Consider the following 15410-nt stretch of genomic DNA (forward strand, 5'->3'; position numbering starts at 1 on the left):
AATCCTTTTAATAAATATTGTCATGTTAAACGTTTTTGCTGGAATGTAGAATCGTTTACATTGCTGAGGTACTGAGTAAATAAATGTTTGGGCATTATTTTCCACTTGGCAGTTGTCTGCTTTAAATTGTGACAGTTTCGTTTCTCCTCACTGCTGTGTGTGAGAGGGAGGGGCCGTTTTGGCGCTCTTTTGCTACGCATCAAAAAATTCCAGTCAGCTACTATTATATTTCCTGCATGATCCGGTTCACTGACAGATCTCAGGGGTCTTCAAACTTCTTTGAAGGGAGGTACATTCTCTCAGCAGAGCTGTGAGAATTTTTATTGACTGTGAATAAAAACGTTACTCTATAATTTTTTATGTCAAATTTAGTTATTTACTAATGGGAACAAACCTTTGCTAAAAGTTGTGTTATTTTAAACTTGATGCTATAACTGTTTCAGTTCATTATCTCAACTGTCATTTAATCGTTAAAGTACCTCTTTGAGGCACAGTACGTTTTTGCTAAAAAAGATTATAACCAGGTTGCAAGTTATTGCTAGTGTGTTAAACATGTCTGACTCAGAGAATATCTGTGTCATTTGTTCCAATGCCAAGGTGGAGCCCAATAGAAATTTATGTACTAACTGTATTGATGCTACTTTAAATAAAAGTCAATTTGTACAATGTGAACAAATTTCACCAAACTGCGAGGGAAGAGTTATGCCGACTAACTCGCCTCACGCGGCAGTACCTGCATCTCCCGCCCGGGAGGTGAGTGATATTATGGCGCCTAATACATCTGGGCGGCCATTACAGATAACATTACATGATATGGCTACTGTTATGACTGAAGTTTTGTCTAAATTACCAGAACTAAGAGGCAAGCGTGATCACTCTGGGGTGAGAACAGAGTGCGCTGACAATACTAGGGCCATGTCTGATACTGCGTCACAGCTTGCAGAGCATGAGGACGGAGAGCTTCATTCTGTGGGTGACGGTTCTGATCCAAACAGATTGGATTCAGATATTTCAAATTTTAAATTTAAATTGGAGAACCTCCGTGCATTACTAGGGGAGGTCTTAGCAGCTCTCAATGATTGTAACACCGTTGCAATACCAGAGAAAATGTGTAGGTTGGATAAATACTTTGCGGTACCGGCGAGTACTGACGTTTTTCCTATACCTAAGAGATTAACTGAAATTGTTACTAAGGAGTGGGATAGACCCGGTGTGCCGTTCTCACCCCCTCCAATATTTAGAAAGATGTTTCCAATAGACGCCACTACTCGGGACTTATGGCAAACGGTCCCTAAGGTGGAGGGAGCAGTTTCTACTTTAGCTAAGCGTACCACTATCCCGGTGGAGGATAGCTGTGCTTTTTCAGATCCAATGGATAAAAAATTAGAGGGTTACCTTAAGAAAATGTTTGTTCAACAAGGTTTTATATTGCAACCCCTTGCATGTATCGCGCCGATTACGGCTGCGGCAGCATTTTGGATTGAGTCTCTGGAAGAGAACCTTAGTTCGTCTACGCTAGACGACATTATGGACAGGCTTAGAGTCCTTAAACTAGCCAATTCATTCATTTCGGAGGCCGTAGTACATTTAACTAAACTTACGGCTAAGAACTCTGGATTCGCCATACAGGCACGTAGAGCACTGTGGCTAAAATCCTGGTCAGCTGATGTTACTTCTAAGTCTAAATTACTTAATATACCTTTCAAGGGGCAGTCTTTATTTGGGCCCGGGTTGAAAGAAATTATCGCTGACATTACAGGAGGTAAGGGCCACGCCCTACCTCAAGACAAAGCCAAAGCTAAGGCTAGACAGTCTAATTTTCGTTCCTTTCGGAATTTCAAACCTGGAGCAGCGTCAACCTCCACTGCACCAAAACAGGAAGGAGCTGTTGCTCGTTACAGACAAGGCTGGAAACCTAACCAGTCCTGGAATAAGGGCAAACAGACCAGGAAACCTGCTGCTGCCCCAAAGACAGCATGAACCGAGAGCCCCCGATCCGGGACCGGATCTAGTGGGGGGCAGACTTTCTCTCTTCGCTCAGGCCTGGGCAAGAGATGTTCAGGATCCCTGGGCGCTGGAGATCATATCTCAGGGATACCTTCTAGACTTCAAATTATCTCCCCCAAAAGGGAGATTTCATCTGTCAAGGTTGTCAACAAACCAGATAAAGAAAGAAGCGTTTCTACGCTGTGTACAAGATCTGTTATTAATGGGAGTGATCCATCCAGTTCCGCGGTCGGAACAAGGACAAGGGTTCTACTCAAACCTGTTTGTGGTTCCCAAAAAAGAGGGAACTTTCAGGCCAATCTTAGATTTAAAGATTCTAAACAAATTCCTAAGAGTTCCATCGTTCAAAATGGAAACTATTCGGACAATCTTACCTATGATCCAAAAGGGTCAGTACATGACCACAGTGGATTTAAAAGATGCTTACCTTCACATACCGATTCACAAAGATCATCAACGGTATCTACGGTTTGCCTTCCTAGACAGGCACTACCAGTTTGTAGCTCTTCCATTCGGATTGGCTACGGCCCCAAGAATCTTCACAAAGGTTCTGGGCGCCCTTCTGGCGGTACTAAGACCGCGAGGGATTTCGGTAGCTCCGTACCTAGACGACATTCTAATACAAGCTTCAAGCTTTCAAACTGCCAAGTCTCATACAGAGTTAGTTCTGGCATTTCTAAGGTCGCATGGATGGAAAGTGAACGAAAAGAAAAGTTCTCTTTTTCCTCTCACAAGAGTTCCATTCTTGGGGACTCTTATAGATTCTGTAGAAATGAAGATTTACCTGACAGAAGACAGGTTAACAAGGCTTCAGGATGCATGCCGTGTCCTTCATTCCATTCAACACCCGTCAGTGGCTCAATGCATGGAGGTGATCGGCTTAATGGTAGCGGCAATGGACATAGTACCTTTTGCACGCCTACACCTCAGACCGCTGCAATTGTGCATGCTAAGTCAGTGGAATGGGGATTACTCAGATTTGTCCCCTACCCTGAATCTAAATCAAGAGACCAGAAATTCTCTTCTATGGTGGCTTTATCGGCCACACCTGTCCAGGGGGATGCCATTCAGCAGGCCAGACTGGACAATCGTAACAACAGACGCCAGCCTACTAGGTTGGGGCGCTGTCTGGAATTCTCTGAAGACTCAGGGATTATGGAATCAGGAGGAGAGTCTCCTTCCAATAAACATTCTGGAATTGAGGGCAGTTCTCAATGCCCTTCTAGCTTGGCCCCAATTAACAACTCAGGGGTTCATCAGGTTTCAGTCGGACAATATCACGACTGTAGCTTACATCAACCATCAGGGAGGGACAAGAAGCTCCCTAGCAATGATGGAAGTATCAAAGATAATTCGCTGGGCAGAGTCTCACTCTTGCCACCTGTCAGCAATCCACATCCCGGGAGTGGAAAACTGGGAGGCGGATTTCTTGAGTCGCCAGACTTTTCATCCGGGAGAGTGGGAACTTCATCCGGAGATTTTTGCCCAAATACTTCGACGTTGGGGCAAACCAGAGATAGATCTCATGGCGTCTCGCCAGAACGCCAAACTTCCTCACTACGGGTCCAGATCCAGGGATCCGGAAGCGGTTCTGATAGATGCTTTGACAGCACCTTGGAACTTCGGGATGGCTTATGTGTTTCCACCCTTCCCGCTGCTTCCTCGATTGATTGCGAAAATCAAACAAGAGAGAGCATCTGTGATTCTAATAGCGCCTGCATGGCCACGCAGGACTTGGTATGCAGATCTAGTGGACATGTCATCCTGTCCGCCTTGGTCTCTACCTCTGAGACAGGACCTTCTGATACAGGGTCCATTCAAACATCAAAATCTAACTTCTCTGAAACTGACTGCTTGGAAATTGAACGCTTGATTTTATCAAAGCGTGGTTTTTCTGAGTCGGTTATTGATACCCTGATCCAGGCTAGGAAGCCTGTTACCAGAAAGATTTACCATAAAATATGGCGCAAATACCTATACTGGTGCGAATCCAAACGTTACTCCTGGAGTAAGGTTAGGATCCCTAGGATATTGTCCTTTCTACAAGAAGGTCTAGAAAAGGGTTTATCGGCTAGTTCATTAAAGGGACAGATTTCAGCTCTGTCCATCTTGTTGCACAGGCGTCTGTCAGAAAATCCAGACGTCCAGGCTTTTTGTCAAGCTTTAGCTAGGATCAAGCCTGTGTTTAAAGCCGTTGCTCCGCCATGGAGTTTAAACTTAGTTCTTAACGTTTTACAAGGTGTTCCATTTGAACCCCTTCATTCCATTGATATAAAATTGTTATCGTGGAAAGTTCTATTTTTAATGGCTATTTCCTCGGCTCGAAGAGTCTCTGAGTTATCAGCCCTACATTGTGATTCTCCTTATCTGATCTTTCACTCAGACAAGGTAGTTCTGCGTACTAAACCTGGGTTCTTACCTAAGGTAGTTACTAACAGGAATATCAATCAAGAGATTGTTGTTCCATCCTTGTGTCCAAATCCTTCTTCAAAGAAGGAGCGTCTTCTACACAATCTGGATGTAGTTCGTGCCCTCAAGTTCTACTTGCAGGCAACTAAAAATTTTCGCCAAACTTCTTCCTTGTTTGTCGTTTATTCTGGACAGAGGAGAGGTCAAAAAGCTTCTGCTACCTCTCTCTCTTTCTGGCTTCGTAGCATAATACGTTTAGCCTATGAGACTGCTGGACAGCAGCCTCCTGAAAGAATTACAGCTCACTCCACTAGAGCTGTGGCTTCCACTTGGGCCTTTAAGAATGAGGCCTCTGTTGAACAGATTTGCAAGGCTGCAACTTGGTCTTCGCTTCATACTTTTTCCAAATTTTACAAATTTGACACTTTTGCTTCTTCGGAGGCTATTTTTGGGAGAAAGGTTCTTCAGGCAGTGGTTCCTTCTATATAATGAGCCTGCCTATCCCTCCCGTCATCCGTGTACTTTTGCTTTGGTATTGGTATCCCAGAAGTAATGATGACCCGTGGACTGATCGCACATAACAGAAGAAAACATAATTTATGCTTACCTGATAAATTCCTTTCTTCTGTTGTGCGATCAGTCCACGGCCCGCCCTGTTTTTTAAGGCAGGTAAATATTTTTTAAATTATACTCCAGTCACCACTTCACCCTTGGTTACTCCTTTCTCGTTGATTCTTGGTCGAATGACTGGGACTGACGTAGAGGGGAGGAGCTATATCAGCTCTGCTGGGTGAATCCTCTTGCATTTCCTGTTGGGGAGGAGTTATATCCCAGAAGTAATGATGACCCGTGGACTGATCGCACAACAGAAGAAAGGAATTTATCAGGTAAGCATAAATTATGTTTTTGCATTTATAGAGACCATTACTTAACGATAACGATCCTGGCAACAAGCTATCCCTTCTAATACCTAAGGACTAAGGAACTCCTATTGATCTTAATTTCGAAGGTGCTTAGATATTCTTTAAATTCTGTTTTTTCTTAAAATCCACAAGAGGTTTTTGTGGTAGGTCCTTTCCTAGAATAGGATCTAATTTCAGGATGTCCCAATGTTTGTGTAATGCAGACTGTATACTGTGGGCTCCTACACTATAAGTTGTAGCATACCCTCTCTAGGGGTATTAGCTGATCTCTCTCTAGCCGACAGAAACCTTTTTGCAAAAATTTCTTCTCCAATACATCTGCTTCTATATTGAATTAATTGTCCATAGTACAATTTCTGCGGATTCTCCTGAACTGCCCATATGGGATGTTTGACTTCCAGCTTGGTAAATGGCTACTGTTGGCATTTAGCAAGCTATTGCTATCAGTCGATTTCCTGTAATACTTTACTGCTATAACATTCGTAGTAGGGTCCTTTTAAAAAGGGTAAGATCTAGAAAATCAACTTGTTCATTATCAATCTTATGTGTGAACTTTAAATTAAAATTATTAACATTAAAAGGACAGTCTAGGCCAAAATAAACTTTCATGATTCAGATAGAGCATGTCATTTTAAACCATTTTCCAATTAACTTTTATCAGCAATTTTGCTTTGTTCTCTTGGTATTCTTGTTTGAAAGCTTAACCTAGGAGGTTCATATGCTAATTTCTTAGACCTTGAAGGCCACCTCTTTTCAGAATGCATTTTAAGTTTTTCACCACTAGAGGGTGTTAGTTCACGTATTTCATATAGATAACACTGTGCTCGTGCACGTGAAGTTATCTGGGAGCAGGCACTGATTGGCTAAACTGAAAGTCTGTCAAAAGAACTGAAACAAAAGGGCAGTTTGCAGAGGCTTAGATACAAGATAATCACAGAGGTTAAAAGTATATTAATATAACTGTGTTGGTTATGCAAAACTGGGGAATGAGTAATAAAGGGATTATCTATCTTTTAAAACAATAAAAATCCTGGTGTAGACTGTCCCTTTAATGTTGTTACAAAATAATTCAGCTTGAGCCCTGTCTCCTTTCCAGATCGTAATAACATTGTCAATATACCTGTGGTAGCTAACTATTTTGTCTTGGAAGGGATTATTGTCTCATATGTATTGGTTCTCAAAGGAGGCCATATAAATATTGGCATAGGATGGGGCCATGGTGGTCCCCATCGCTGTGCCTTGTCTCTGTTTAAAAAAAGAACCATTAAAATTAAAATTGTGATGTAGTATGAAATGAATGCTATCTGCCAGATATTTAATTTGTGCCGGGGGTAAATCACCATCATAACAATAATCATGGACTGCTTTGTCCCTTGCAAAATACTTCTTTCATCAGTCTTGGTCTATTGTACTGACTAACTCCGGTCTCTCAGGCTTGTAGGCTGTCTGGGTTTCTTGAAGATTGCAAGAAGTTTGCTATAATTAAGGCAAGGTTACCAATCAATATTCTGGTACTTCGGGCTATTCTATTGAAGGAGGAAAAGTTTATCCGCTTCCAGTCAGACAGCATTTTGGTGTTTGCTTACATAAGGTATCACTGGGATTAACCTCAGTCCACTGGCCATGCAGGAAGTGTCTATTACTCTGTCCCTGGAAAGAGAGGTATTATCTCTCCCTATTGGCAATTCACAATACCCTGTGTCAAACAATTGAGAGGTGGATCGTTCCAGTAGTCTATTGAAGAGAGTAGTCTCTTCTTATGACATTTTTTTTATTGCTTATTGATCCAATAGCTGTAATGGCCTCTCACTTATATCTCACACTTCCATGCTATTGTGCAAGATCAAAAGATCCTAAGCCTCACATATTAGTCACCTTAGTATGAACCTTGGACTTTCATCTAACATACCTGGTTTGTTTATTTGTTTTTATTCCAAGAGTCATTCTTGTATCAAACAGGAGTCAACGTCAGTAATATATTAGTTGCTCCAGCCTGGCTCCACAGGATTGGTATGCGGACATAATGCATATGTCCTTTTGCTATCCATGACTTTTTTTCTTGATACAGAATCTGTTTTAAGGCTCTCTTTTTTTATCAAGATATCATATCTCTATTTTAGTGGCATGACGTTTGAATGCTTAGTTTTGGAATATTGGGATTTTTGGATTCGGTCATTGAATTTTTAAATGCAGGCCAGAAAGCCTGTAACACGATATTTAACACAGGATTGGAAGACATATTTTAAGTGGTGTTCTTCTAGAGGGTTTTCTTGGTATCCTTTAAAATTCCTAGAATCCTTCAGTTTTTCCACCTGACAATGGTTTGTCCACCATTTCCTGCCTTATCTCTTATTTCACAGGAAGTTGGCTAAACTTCCTGAGGTTCTGACTTCTGTTCAGTCGTAAGTTAGAATTAGGCCACTGATGGAGCCTTTTTCTCCACCCAGGAATCTGAACTTTTCTCTATATTACAAGGTTCTTCTCTTAAACCATTGCATTCCATTAATATTGACTATCATCTGGGTAAGTACTCCTTGTATTAGCAATCTCTTTAACATAAAGAGTTTTTAAATTGTTAACCTTGTCTCGTGATTCTACATTTCTCACTATTCACAAGGTGAAGGCTATACTTTGTACTAAATATGATTTCTTCCTAGAGAAAATATCAATCAAGAGATGGTTGTTCCTTCATTGTGTCAGATCCTGCTAACTCTAGTTAGCGGATATTACATAATCTGATTGCAGTAAACACTTTGATGTTCTATCATCAAGCATCTAAAAGATTTTTGGCTTGGGTATTAAGCCCATATGTTACGGAGGACTGTCGACCATCAACATTTTACGAAAGAAAACATATATGCTTACCTGATTATTTTTTCTTTTGGAATGATGATGGTCGACAGGCCCCGCCTGTTTAGATTTTTGGGCGATAGTTCTAATGGCACCTCTATACCTTTCCTATCTTTCCTTCCTATTCTGTACTCTACTATACATAAAACTAAGAGAGGTTGGAGGGTTTTAAACCTCTTATTTGTTCTTGACCTCCTCATAGTGGCGAGAAATATATACCATATGTTATGGAGGACTGTGGGCCATCATAATTCTGAAAGAAAATAATTTATCAGGTAAGCATAAATTTAGTTTTTGCTTATGTCACTACATATAGTGTATTACAAGAAAGTCCTATTTGTCTGTTTAAAATAGTGTATAATATGTATTGTTGCATTGAACAAGAGAGCGAATAATTATGGTGAAAACAACACTGAATAAAAATGCCAAAATTGCCCCCATATCATATGACAGCCATCAGCGAATCACAGGCTCATATTTGTATACACTGTAATTCTTGCACTTGATAAGTAGGAGCTAATGCCTCAAACTGTGCATATGAAAAGACTGCAAATTCTTAACAGTAGCAAATTTGAAGTTTTGTGGGGGAGGTGCTTTATTGGATGCTCTATTTCAATCATAAAAGTTTGATTTTTACTTTAGCGTCCCTTAAGTAAATGAATATGTGCCCATGTTGCAAAAGGATTGCTTTGGACCCTGCATGGCAGGGTATAAGAGTCACTCTTGCAAATGATAAAAGGTAAACGGTTTGTGCAGGCTGGTGAAGTGGAGGTCAGACAGTTAATAAGAGCTTCATTATGCCCCAGGTGCTTGTGTTGAGAGGTCCCCACTTGTACTATAATATAATGATTTAATATTTGTGCTTTTGAACTAAAGTAAATTCTTTGTACATAGGATTATTCATGAAGATGGCTACTCAGAGGAAGAATGCAGACAATACAAAGTTGTTGTGTATAGTAACACGATCCAGTCCATCATTGCAATAATAAGGGCCATGGGAAGACTGAAAATCGATTTTGGGGATGTAGCAAGAGCTGTAAGTGATCAGTTTTCTGTTTGTCACTCCAGCATTTCCCTTTTTACTTGTGTTCCATCACAAAACAAGTATAATCTTCTCTACTACAGTGTTCTCCTCAAGACCTATTTAATGACCATACCCCCTGGCTGATTTTACTGACCACCCGTTTAAGCCAATATGAAGCTAAAATTAGATAAATCTTTTCAATGTTTGTTGCACAAATTATCATTAAAATATCATTAAATTGTTGTTAAATTATGCAATTAAAGTGTGCTTTGGATAGCTTAAAGTACCACTAAAACCAGTAGAATAGCATAAGCAATAAATACATAATAGACTATGCAAAAGTTTAGAAGTAGTAGAATCTTTTTTCTGACAAATTTAAGTTTTATTTTCCTTCCCACTACATCATGTGACAGCCATCAACCAATCACAGATGCATATACGTATATTCTGTGAATCTTGCACACGCTCAGTAGGAGCTGGTGACTTAGAAAGTGTGCATATAAACTGTGCATATTTGAATAATGAATTTGAATTAGAAAGTTTAAAATTGTGTGCTCTATCTGAATCATAAAAGTTTAGTTTTGACTTTAGTGGTCCGTTAAGTAACATAAATAACAAAATGTTATATTATTGCAAAGTATTACACGGCCCCCACCTGGCTACTTCATAATAGTGCCTGGTTGGCAAAGTTGTCAGTGGAGAACATTGTGTAGCTAATATCTTTGCCAAAGAAATGATCCTTTGCAAATATTTCCATTTATCCTCTGCCCATTTTCATGAAGAATGCCTTATTTTTGTTCCTTTCCACAGGATGATGCCCGTCAACTGTTTGTGTTGGCCAGCAGTGCAGAGGAAGGGGTGATGTCAGCTGAGCTTGCTGGTGTTATATTGAGGCTTTGGAAGGATTCTGGGGTGCAGGCCTGCTTCTGTCGGTCTCGGGAATACCAACTTAATGATTCTGCTGCATAGTGAGTCCCGCATAATGTGATCAGTTACAAGAAAACAAGAGTGATAACTTAGATGAGTGCTTGGCAATAATCTGCCACATATCTTCTCTCCCTGCAGTTATTTGAATGACCTGGAGAGGATATCTCAGGCAAATTACATTCCTACCCAACAGGACGTGCTGCGGACACGGGTTAAAACCACAGGCATCGTGGAAACTCATTTCACCTTCAAGGACCTGTACTTCAAGTGAGCCTCAGAACCTGCCCTTTAACGCTTCAAGCCCCTCACACTGTGAGCCTAAGACAACCCTTTAACTTGTGGCTCCTGCGTGTGCCTGGCAATGCGCTGACATTATTAAGGATTACTCTTTTTTTTTTTTGTTTCACAGAATGTTTGATGTGGGAGGTCAGAGGTCAGAGAGAAAGAAGTGGATTCATTGCTTTGAGGGTGTTACTGCAATCATTTTTTGTGTGGCACTGAGTGACTATGACCTATTGCTGGCTGAGGATGAAGAGATGGTAAGATTTGGGGTTCCAGTCTTCTTCTGCACCTTAATAACAAAGATTCACAAATCATCTATGGTGAAAACATCTGTTTTTTAGTTTTCTCTTTAGCAAAATGGAGATGTCTCTTCACCATTAGATTGTTATACTGCTATGACTGTGTACTTTATTGTGATTTGATACACATTGTGTGAGCTGAATGGATGAACTTAAAAGTCAAAATTAAACTTTCATGATTCCAACAGTTTCATGAGTGCAGTTTACTTTCCAGATTAATCAAATTTACTTAGTAATCAAATTTTCTCTTGGTATCCTTTCTCAAAACTCTTTTCCATAAGAGTATACCTGTATAGGGTAAGGAGCGTGCACGTGTCCTGAGCACTATATGTGTAACCCAGCTAATTTTAACAACCAACAAACTAAAACTTAAGCTAATATTAAAGGGACACTGAACTCATTGTTTCTTTTGTGATTCAGATAGAGCATGCAATTTTAAGCAACTTTCTAATTTACTCCCATTATAAATTTTTCTTCGTTCTCTTGCTATCTTTATTTGAAAAAGAAGGCGTCTAAGCTAAGGAGCCAGCCAATTTTAGGTTCAGTACCCTGGACTGCACTTGTTTATTGGTGAATTTATCCACCAAACAGCAAGAATAACCCAGGTTGTTCACAAAAAATGGGCCGGCATCTAAACTTACAATCTTGCTTTTTAAATAAAGATAAAAAAGAGGAAAAAGGAGTGCAGAGTCTTCAGAGTGGATGAAATGAAGTTTTTATTAGGAGCAGGCTTATCGTCAGACACAGGTAAGCTCCTATCTTACACGTTTCGCGCATGGGCACATGCGCTTCATCAGAGAAATAAAGATACCAAGAGAATTAAGAAAATTTGATAATAGGAGTAAATTAGAAAGTTGCTTAAAATGTCATGCTCTATCTGAATCACGAAAGAAAATATTTGGGTTCAGTGTCCCTTTAAGCTGAAATGTGCAAATTTATATATTTTTTTATTAGGTAAGCATAAAATATGTTTTTCAATGTTGCACACGTTATCATTAAATCAACTTATGAATCCACATAGTTTGGTTTAGCACACCTTACAAATAAATATATCTTAAATATGTCTTTAGGAATTCTGCCAATAAAACTGCTTGCAAACAAACAGAACATTGTTAAATGCTCCAAAAAAATACCTGCAAAAGTCACCTATGCTTTTATATTAAAATTGTGATCTTAGTCACGCAATATGGCCATATTCTGCTTAGCTAGTCACCAACTTACAAGGTGTCCCAATGTTGACTGGTCCTATCACTACAGTACATTGACATTATGGGGCCAATTTATCATAGTGCGAGCGGACATGATCCGCTGTAGCGGATCATGTCCACAGCACATCAATAAATGCCAACAGCATACGCATTTCTCATGAAATGCTTGTGCAATGCCGTCCCCTGCACAATCTGCAACTAGCAGGGGGTGTCAACAGGGCCGGATTTCCCATTAGGCACAGTAGGCATGTGCCTACAGGCGCCTTGCAGTGAGGGGCGCCTGCCTGTCAATAATAAAAAAAAAAAAAAAAAAAATTTTTTTTTTTTTTTTTTTTTTTTTATGAGGGCATTTATTTTAGTAAGAATTGTGCTGCCAGGTGCCTACAAAGTCGAGTGTTTCATTGGGAATATGTTACAGCAGTTGAGGGAGCCATGAAGGAGAGAGGGGCAAAGATTAAAACTAAACCCCTCCCATTGAATTTCTAAATTCTAATTTTAAACACATTTGTTGACCCCTGGATTACATATAATCTACAACATTCCATGTTTTCCTTTGAGAGCAACATCATATGATATTTATATTTCAGAACAAAATAAATGTAACATCTGTGTGTGTTTGTACCAAAAATATCAGAGTTTACAAGATTTTTTTCCCTACATTTTATATTTTCTTCCACTGGCTGCACAGGTTGTTGATGGTGATGAGCTTGCATGCTGCTAGTTTTAATATTGCTATTGTTTACACAAAACTGTGTTTGACTCCAACAAAATGTTAAGCACATAGTCAAAGTCATCTCCAGAAAAGCAATACACTAATGGCTTGTCAATAAACATGTCCTATGAGCCCATCTGGGTCTGCACAGATGTGTATTGCTGTCTCAGAACTGACATTGACTATGTGTTTAACTCTTTTGCAAGAGGCTAACACACTTCTCTGCAAGCACTAGTGCAATAATAAAATGCCCAGCAAACTGTCACATTTGATGTCCCTTTAAATAGGGTTTTCTTTAGAATATTTTGCATTAAAAGTTTAACATGATTTGTTTTTGTTATACATAATAGAAATTGTATGGCCATTTGAGTCAAGTGAATATTGATTTTTGGTGTAGCTTCCATTACAACAAATATTGCAATTGGTGTGTGTATTTGTGTATCTCCATAAAAGGGAAAATGTAATTTTACATCTAATATTTATTTTTAGTTGTCCTAAATAATAATAAAAAAAAGTCCTCATTTTTTCCACTTTTTTCTAGGGGGGGTGGGGGGGTGGGGGGGGGGCGCTTCAGGTTTTTGTGCCTACAGGCACCTGAGATGTAAATCCGGCCCTGGGTGTCAATCTATCCGATCGGGCTGATTGCTGTCCGCCGACTCAGAGGTGCGGAAAGAGATGCATACGGGGGCTTGATAATTCGGCCCCTATGGCTTGACTTATTCTCACTTCTCACTGTCATGAGCGCGCTTGAGTGGGGTTCATTAACCAGTAGAATATGGTCAGTCTTCTTTCTTTTTTTTTTTTTTCTTTTTTTTATTTGTGCTTTGGATAGCTTAGTTAAATTTATAAATAACAGAAAAATCATAATATAGCAAAGTATTACACTGCCCCCACCATGCTACTTCATAATGCCACTCAGCTGGCAAGGTGTTCTGTGGAGGGCACTGTGTAACGTTTTTTTTGCATACCCTGCTTTCATATAGTGCTTCACACATGCACGTTTTTGAGGATACCCAAGTATGCCTTCATGTAAAGGAAAAAGTATTTTTTAGGAATTCAGTTGGACAATTTATTTTTACTGCAAAATATGAATCAAGTTTAATTTTGACTTTCATGTTTACTTAGGGAATAAAACAGCTTAAAACTAAGTGATATTTTGGTTTTAGAGTAAACCTAAATGCTGGCCAGAAGGTCATAAGATTATTTTTTTGTTTCTCATGAATAGTGATATAATCTTGTCAAAAATAAATTGGTGAATTATTTTACACCTGTATATTCTACACCAAAGTCCATTGTCTCTTAAAATGTATGTTAGAAGAATGTGTATCCCACCAATATTCCACTTCTCCTACAGTAGACAGCAATTCTGTTCACAGCACATATACTAGATTATTCCACTTCTGTTTCACAGCTCATATATGATTGATCATATCAAGAAAAGAAAAAAACACATGCAGTATAATAAAGCTAGAGGGATAGAAGACAATAGTTACTGTCCCGTAAATACTCCCACAGCAAGGATCTACACATAAGCCTGAGTAATGCAGTCAATGTAAATCACAACTCATAAGCGTACAAACTCACTAATAAGCGCGCACACATAAACTCATACATGCACTTATACATACACAAACTCATACATATAAACACACTCATATATGCTTTCATATGTACATACACACACACACTAACAGTACAATCAAATCTTGTGGGGACCCCCAGTTTAAAGGCACATGAAACCCAAATTTTTTCTTTCATGATTTAGAAAGAGCATGCAATTTTAAACAACTTTCCAATTTACTTCTATGATCTAATTTGCTTCAGTCTCTTGATATCCTTTGTTGAAAGGCACATTTAAGTAGGCTCAGTAGCCGCTGATTGGTGGCTGCACATAGATGCCTTGTTTGATTGGCTCACCCATGTGCACTGCTATTTCTTCACCAAAGGATATCTGAAGAATGAAGCAAATTCCATAATAGAAGTAAATTGGAATGTTATTTAAAATTTTATTCTCTATCTGAATTAATGTAGAAAAGTTTGGCTATAATGTCCCTTTAAGAAGCACTGATCTAGAGTATGTTTTTGTATAAGTTCAGATTGCACAGTCAAATTGCATCACTGCACACAAGTAGATCACACATAGAAAAAAGGAGACCTTAAATGGACATACTTCTCATATGATAAATCACTTGAAACTGATGCAGTATAACTGTAAAAAGCTGACAGGAAAATCTCATCTTAGCATCTCTATGTCAAAAAGGAAGATATTTTACCTCACAATTTCCTAAGCTCAGCAGAGTAAGTTCTGTGTAAAAAGTGAAACTCGGCTGCAGCCCTGCTGCAGGTTAAAAAAAAAAAAAAATATGAATAATTGAACTGCAGCCAATCAGCATCAACAGTGCTGAGGTCATGAACTCTTTTACTGTGATCTAATGAGATTTCACTTAACTCTCTCATGAGATTTCATTGTAAACTTCCTTACACTGAATAGGGAAATAAAATGATAGTGCACAAAAGCTTGCTCCTTCCGCTGTCCTGGGACAGACATACTGATTTGTTGCTTAGAAGTCCTTTACAATGGGATGTGGCTACTGAGGAACTTTTGAGGTAAAATATATTTCTTTTTTACATAGAGATGTTCAGGTGATATTTTCTAGTCCGCTTTTTACAGCTATACTGCATCACTCTCAAGTGTTTAAACATTTGGGTATTAGGGTATTATGGCCCTTTAACTCTTGTGACATGGTGCCCCTTACAAAAACTGCATTA

General features: G+C 39.2%; 1 protein-coding gene across 1 annotated transcript in view; it reads left to right on the plus strand.

The window, feature by feature from the left end:
• GNAI3 (G protein subunit alpha i3) overlaps positions 1 to 15410 on the plus strand; it is a 154796-nt gene that overhangs the window by 113776 nt on the left and 25610 nt on the right. Inside the window, exons 3-6 of the mRNA XM_053706767.1 lie at positions 9084 to 9225; positions 10024 to 10181; positions 10279 to 10407; positions 10550 to 10679. Of these exons, the coding sequence (XP_053562742.1) occupies positions 9084 to 9225; positions 10024 to 10181; positions 10279 to 10407; positions 10550 to 10679 (559 nt within the window). The remainder of the gene's footprint in view (positions 1 to 9083; positions 9226 to 10023; positions 10182 to 10278; positions 10408 to 10549; positions 10680 to 15410) is intronic.

Source organism: Bombina bombina, chromosome 3 (assembly GCF_027579735.1).
Source record: "Bombina bombina isolate aBomBom1 chromosome 3, aBomBom1.pri, whole genome shotgun sequence".
Taxonomy (NCBI): domain Eukaryota; kingdom Metazoa; phylum Chordata; class Amphibia; order Anura; family Bombinatoridae; genus Bombina; species Bombina bombina.